This window comes from Sinocyclocheilus rhinocerous, unplaced genomic scaffold (genome assembly GCF_001515625.1).
Source record: "Sinocyclocheilus rhinocerous isolate Xijiao unplaced genomic scaffold, SAMN03320098_v1.1 scaffold53, whole genome shotgun sequence".
In the NCBI taxonomy this organism is placed as follows: Eukaryota; Metazoa; Chordata; class Actinopteri; order Cypriniformes; family Cyprinidae; genus Sinocyclocheilus; species Sinocyclocheilus rhinocerous.
In genome coordinates this window covers 2,563,881-2,571,090 of record NW_015645538.1, presented here as the reverse complement: position 1 = coordinate 2,571,090, position 7,210 = coordinate 2,563,881, and the positions used below count along the sequence as shown (strand labels likewise).

The window sequence follows — 7,210 nt, the reverse complement described above, 5'->3', positions numbered from 1 at the left end:
AAAATTTTTTTTTTTTTTTTTTTAAACTAAATTTGAGGGAGAAAAAAAGAATTTCATAGGCCCATAAAAATAAAATTTTTGTTCAACTTTTAATAAATTGCTGTTAAATTGTGTAAGTTTCATGATTTCAATTAAATAGAAATGCTTTTTTATTAATAAAATTTTATTTAACCATTAAAACCGAGTCTAGAAAAATTTAAATGGTCAAAAAAAATAAATAAATATATATATATAATTATTATTATATACTAGTAAAATTACATAGTAAAACAATATGTATATGTACTAGTATATATACTGTATATACTATATGTATTTTAAATAATAATATTTAAACAATATATAAAATATCTTGCACAAATTTTCAAGACAAAAATAATGAAAAAATAAATGTGTTGCTGTTTTTGTAGTGTTTTGCTTTGTGGTTTCATAAGGTGTTGCGTCTGGTAACTAGAGTGGCCTGGTTTGTTTCTAGGTGGTTGTTTACTCATCTATGTCAAAAGAGTCCACCTCCAAGTTTCTGATATTGTTTTCCCTAAATATGGCTTGGGTCACTTCTTCTGTGTAAGTAAATGCAACTTTTTTGCCTGATTCATGGTCCATCATTAGTCCATCAAACCACATAATTTTAGGTATCATTCATGTGCTTGTAAATAATGGTGTGGGATGAGTTGTGTGCCAAAGTTTAATAGCCCCAACTTGAAGTGCTTGTCTAAGCAATCATCACTAATTATTAGCTGCACATTTTAATTTTCCATGCTGATCACAGAATGTAAATACACAACTCAAGCACAAAATAATCTTATCGATCTGGTGCAGTTATTATTATTTTTTTTCAAACTAAACCCTAATCGTTCAAGAGCACTCAAGTAAAATGCATTCCTTCAAAAGGTTTTGAAAGCATCTTAAGAGCTCTGTGGGCTGTTTATTGTCCGTAGCCAGACATAAAGACACATTAGACACCTCGTTGCAGAACTTTGACTAGAATCCCATTGACAAAAAGAATTGACTCAAGATATCGAGCACTGCTGATGTGCCTGTGTGTGTGGCCCAGATAATTGTGCTCTTTGTACTTTGCATTTCAATCATTGGAGAAAGAATTTGACCAAATCAACAGCAGTGTCGTGTGGGCCGGCCAAATGAATTGTCTACCGAGAGAATAGCAATGCTGGGTTAGAAAGGTTAAGATAAAGTTGCTTTGAACAAATTCCTCCTTTGATCAGGACTTTGGCTTGAATGCGTTTTTGTGGGAAGTCACTGCTGCTTTTGAATGAGCTGGTTATTGTTCTGTTTTATCATTGTGTCCATTCACCATCCTCTGTACAGCTCTGCCTCTTTGTGAGAGATGGCCTAGGCTTTTTTTTTTTTTTTTTAAGAAGATACTAGGTCTTACAAGCATGAATACACATCAAGTTTTATATACATTCATTAACAACAAATTTCCCCAAAAAAGTTTTCGGTAGGAAAACAGTTTTCTCAGTCTGTCTTTGTCTTTTTCTTCTGTGAAATTTTTTTTTTTCAATATACACGTTATTTCTCTCTGGCTGAGAAGAGGGACAGCTCTTAAAACAAAGATACCAATATGTGTGCCACAGACTCTGTGCCTTATTCCCGGGCCCTGTAGTGTGATTTATGGTGACCACATTATGGGCCCTTTTCTAGGCTGCATCAGTATGGAGAGACGGTCACAGGCAGGGTTGGACTGACGCTCAATGCTGGTTGCCATGGGGCTGGTAAGCCACTCCACAAAGACCAAATAACACAAAGGAACATGATTAGCACTACCACAAAAACCTTTACAGATAGTTAACACACATTCATTTGGATTATATCGTCAAGTGTATCCCAATCTGTGCCACTCTGGAACAGTGTGATTCAAACTTGGCACAGATATTTAAATAGTATTATGTTGTTGTTGTTATTATTATTATCATTATTATTATAAGGGGTGTAACGATACGCGTATTCTTATTGAACTGTTCGGTATGAAGCTTTCGGTTCGGTGCGTTACATTACAAACCAAACAATTCGTTGGACTAATCCTAGTACATTTGGAAAATAAAAGAGCTTAAAGTGTGTAAAATATAATGTTCTCAGTGCCACTGCGATCAACAATGCAGCCCAAATGACGTAACAGGCAACGCACTGTCTGCCCCGTGTCGTAGCGGATGGGCACGTGATTACCTCCCCTTGCTGGTTTGCGTCAAAAGACAATGATCTTGTATTGACGATGGCCAGAGATATTGTCAAAAACATCAATTATTTGCAATATTAAGAGGATTTGGCATTTCCAATTAATGTAGCCTAGGCCTGTTACATTCTTATTTTTACTAGGCCTATTATTATAATGAAGTTGCTTTTATTATTAAATTAAAATTACAATTAATTTGCCCCACAATAATTACCGCATAACTGACGCACTGCGAGGATAACAAAAGATTAGGCTATTTACTCCTCAATTAAAATGTTTTAAAAAAGGTCTTTTAAAACAGGTCTATTTAGGATACAATGAATTATAGGCCTATAATTAAAATATTAACACTGCAGTCATCAATAAAAATCAATGATATAAAAAGCTTTATTTCAAGCACTGACTTTCAAAAACAACCTGTTTAACACGAAATAAGTATCTCCTCTTTTTTTCACTATGTACGGGCCACAAGAGAAATATTAAGGGAATAAATTAAAACAGTTAGCTATATAGCCTCCCGTTATCAGCATATGTTGAAGTAGATTCGTCTCTCGTCGTCTCTGAGAGAATATGCGTCAGATGCCGAATGCTCCTTCATTACTCCGTCATTCCGTTTTTCCATCTTTCCGTCATTCCGAAATATTTCCAACATTGCGAAGTAACCAATCCCCCCCGTATCGAAAACCTACCGAACCGTGACACCATTGTGTTGTATCGAACCGAACCGTGAATTTTGTGAACCGTTTTTTATTATTTTATTTTATTTTATGATCACAGTTATTTTTTTTTAAAGTTTTATGTGTCTCTTTAGTTTTATAAATCTTATTTTTAAAAGTATTCTTATGGTGGGTAGAAAAACGATCACCTTAAAGTAATTTTAGGTAATATATTTTTATTTTATTAATTTGTTTTCACAATTATTTTTATAGTTTTATGTTTCTCCCCAGGTTTATAAATCTAATAGTACTCTTATGGAGGGTAGAAAAATTGGCAACTCAATAAAGCAACTAATTTTCAGGTATTTTTCATTTTATTAAATTTTATTTTATTTTTTAATGATATTATTAATTTAATTTAATATTATTAAATTATTTTCATAGTTTAATGTTTAGGAGATCATGATCCGCACTCACGAGAACGGTCTTCTTTTTTGTAAACCGATTGATGCACCAAAATAAAAAGATCAAGTGACGGAAGAGCTGGCGTCATAGTTTAATATTTCACTCCAGGTTTAGGGGGGTTCGTGCACTTTGTGGCATCAAAAATTCTACCATGATCTGGCATACTTGGGACTGTATCTCTCTCCATAACTGTGAAGCAGACACCTGAATATGCTCTTTAAAATGCATAAACTGCGCTTCATTACACAGCGTATCTAGAAATATAGCCAAATACAGAATTCTACTCCATCCTTTGCTCATCATTTGATGAATATTTGCTGCCATAATTGCTAGAATATGCACACAAATGCCACTCTTAATAAAATCCTGTTCAATAGTGCAGCGTTAATTGCACTAGGCAAATGAGTGAGTTTTGTGAATGGGGAACAATGTATAATAAACCTAATTGGCATAGAAAGTGGGAGTGTTTGTATTGAAAAGAATGACCATTACATAATTTAAATAAACGCTGTGCCATTTTATCATGTTTGCAAAAAACTATTTAGTAAATTTGCTCCTTTGTAGGTGATGCAGCTGGGCTTCTGAGAATGAACCTGTTGTTGGAAAGTTTCTGCAGTGTTTTAAAATGTCATAATGTGGCTCTACAGAAACGGCTGAGTCTGCAGTTCATTCTGAATGCTCGGTTGTGGAGCAAATTTTACTTGTAGCTGCTGGGCTTGTGTCTGCACCGAGTCTTTGATGAGAAGGTTAGGCTGTGTATAATACGTGTTAAGGCAGAAAATATTGGCTTTCAGATTTCAGCAGTAAGCAGGGGAGACAGGGAATATTCATTCACCGTGTGGCAAGATGGGCAGTTTACTAGTTTCAAACACATTACTGAAAAAAAATCGATTTCATAGCCTCTGGTCCTTTGAGTCGAGGGGTTTGAGCAATAAGACACAGACAATGAAAGCTGAAAACACTCCTTTCTGTCTTAATCTCCATTTTTATGACTTATTTTTTACTTTTACCTCTGCAGATAGCAGTCTCTGCGGCCAAATCCACCTCCTCGACCGATGACTTATACCTGGAGGAGGCCGGGTCAGGAGGCTACCCTGAAGATGACGATGACTTCACTTCTGGATCAGGATCAGGTAAGAAGTGCCTCATCGATTCAAGGTGCACAGTCTGATCCCTTCATGTTGGATATTGCAGTTGAAGCACAGATTGTGTTTGCCTTTCAGGAACTGGAGAAGTTATTGAGGAAACTGTCACAGTAAAAACATTGTTCATCGTGCCTAAAGCAGAGCCCACACAGGACTCCACCAAAGACTTCACACCGAAAGTGGAGACATCTACGTCACGCGATGTCCCCGAAGACACAAAGAAACGAGTCAGGATAGAGGTGGGTACCAGCTGTAAGGTGCTATTATCACCCATCTCAGGGGATCTGATCACAAGTGGTAGTAATAGGGGCGAAGAAGGTCCTATGTATCTGATCACCTGAAACCGAAACCAGGTGTAAATGGGGTCTATTGGTCACAAGTGGATCTATTAGTGGAAATGATATTAATGTGCAGTAATGCAGCCAGCAAAGAGCCCACTGCTGTCATTAAATCATCCATTACTCCAAATTGAGTGTAACGCATCCTCTTCTTCACTCTCTTTAGGACCCAGTTCCAACCACAGAAGACTCGCGTAGAAACCCAGTCACAAGCACCACCAGCCTCCCTCGATCACACCTGGAAGTCCAGTCGGAAAATCTCTTCCAGAGGACAGAGGTTTTGGCAGGTCTGTAAATTAACAAAATTGATCAGAAATACAGTAAAATATTGTAAACAATATTACAGTTTACTTAACAATATATTTATAAATATAATTAAAAAAATAATAAAGATAATTTATTTTGTGAGATGACAGAGATTAATCTTCAGAAGCCATTTGTCCAGTCTTCAGTGTTACATGATCCTTCAGAAATCATTCTAATATGTTGTTTTTTTATGCTCAAAAACATTTCTTATTATTATCAATGTTGAAATCAGTTGTGTTGCTTAATATATTTGCAGAAACCACAATACATTCTTTGATGAACTGAATGTTCAACATGATTTTTTTAGTCAAATGTTTTTTGTAACAATGTAAAAGTGTCACCAACGTTTTGAATGGTAGTGTACATAAATGTTTTTTTAAATAATTTTGCTACTAAATTAGAAATTCTTGCTTACAATTAATTCCTGTTTATAATTCATGGTGCTGTGGTGTGCACTTGAATTGCAGCCCTCACTGGGAGTTTCAAAGTTTACTACACATTTCAACTAGAAACGCCCACTTTATCTTTTGTCTTAGGGATGCACAAAACATAAAGAGCATGTTACCATACAAGTCAGTCAAAATAACAGATCAATTTCTCAATGTTCAAAGGTCAAATTCTTAAGTTAAGCACACTCAACTTTAATATCCTGTCGAATAAAGACAGAATCACAATGAGAAGAAATAATGTCTTCCTGTCTTCCTCCACACTTCCTCTCGCTCAATCTCTTGACCCTCCAGCAGTGTTGAGGGGTTCCTTATTTAATTATTTGATTACTGGACATAATCGGAGTCTGCTTTGTATGAGCCATAGACTCCCAGATGGCACTTTAGTCACGTAGTCAGACAGGAATGAGATTTCACATATACCGTGAGAAAGCAGCAACTCCGCTATGTCTGCTTATCTTAATTGAAACAAACTGACTCATTAGGCCTCCTTAAATCCTCTGTTCCAGCTGTCATTGCGGGTGGAGTTATCGGCTTCCTCTTTGCCATCTTCCTCATCCTCCTTTTGGTGTACCGCATGAGAAAGAAGGACGAAGGCAGCTATGACCTCGGGGAGAGGAAGCCGTCTGGAGCGGCCTATCAGAAAGCTCCCACCAAGGAGTTTTATGCATAGACTCACTCATGTACAACCGAGCTTCACCAACCAGAGTGATGGTCTGTTATCAGTGACTACGAAAAAAAATAAAAAAATCATACGACATGACTGAGGAAAAAAATAAATAACATAAAGGAAAGCTTTTGCATAGAGTATTGTAATTAAGACCTTTTCTTTCCTCTTTTTATGAAAAAAGCAAGCATTGCTTATTTTATGGCAAATCTCTCTGTATTTAAACATTATTTTCGGTGTATTTGAAAAGGCTTAAAAGAAAAAAGAAACACAATCTGTAAAGGTGAGGCTATCCGCATCTGTCTTCTGTCAAAGGAGCTGTTTTTAGTCGCGGACTACTTTTTAACTGTAGCAGTATGTGTTTGTAAAGAAAATTTTAAAGTGGAATAATTGAATATAATTGTTCTGTATCAGTCCTGACTTCATTTCTCATCTTTTTTTGTCCTAGCATGTCTGATGTTGATCATAAGTGTTTCATTAATTTATCATTTTCTCGGATGTTGAAAAATGCCTTTCTGTAGTTTTCAGAAATCTGTCTAATAACTCTTAACGAGTCAATGTAAATGTTTCCCTCCAGGTTGCAATGTTCATTTTATTATTTCACAACATTTTTTTTTTTTTGGTGCTTAGAACTGAAAATACGTCAAAAGACCCATGTCTTGGAAAATGATTTGAGTTACATCTGCGCTTGAGTGTTTGCAGGTTTAGAAAAACAACCAGTGCCATTTTTCATCCGTTCTCGTCTTGGCGACTCTAAAGCTTCTCACATGGTTGAAAAGAGGCTGATTTATGGAACTGATGAGCCCAGAGCCTGTCCTCTGTGATGAGAGCTTGAGGTAGCTCATACTGGGGATCTGACACGGCCTGCCCACCTCCAGACATGCATTTCCTCTGATCAGAGCGCCGTTCTGATGTTTCAGTGATGAAAAGCTCGCATTTATTCTCACGTCACACTGCAGTGATCTGTTTTATTAGTTCATGAAGAGAGTAGACCTG

The 7,210-nt window shown here is 36.3% G+C and overlaps 1 protein-coding gene across 2 annotated transcripts in view; it reads left to right on the top strand.

Annotated features, from left to right (window-relative positions):
* Nucleotides 1-6,825, top strand: part of LOC107706240 (syndecan-2-like) — a 32,758-nt gene extending 25,933 nt beyond the window's left edge. The window contains exons 2-5 of one of the 2 annotated variants that reach the window (XM_016509888.1): nt 4,331-4,445; nt 4,536-4,714; nt 4,962-5,082; nt 6,057-6,825. In XM_016509888.1, the coding sequence (XP_016365374.1) occupies nt 4,331-4,445; nt 4,536-4,714; nt 4,962-5,082; nt 6,057-6,220 (579 nt within the window). In that variant the 3' untranslated portion in view covers nt 6,221-6,825. The remainder of the gene's footprint in view (nt 1-4,330; nt 4,446-4,535; nt 4,715-4,961; nt 5,083-6,056) is intronic. The other variant, XM_016509889.1, reaches the window with a different exon arrangement.
* The last annotated feature ends 385 nt before the right edge of the window (nt 6,826-7,210 follow it).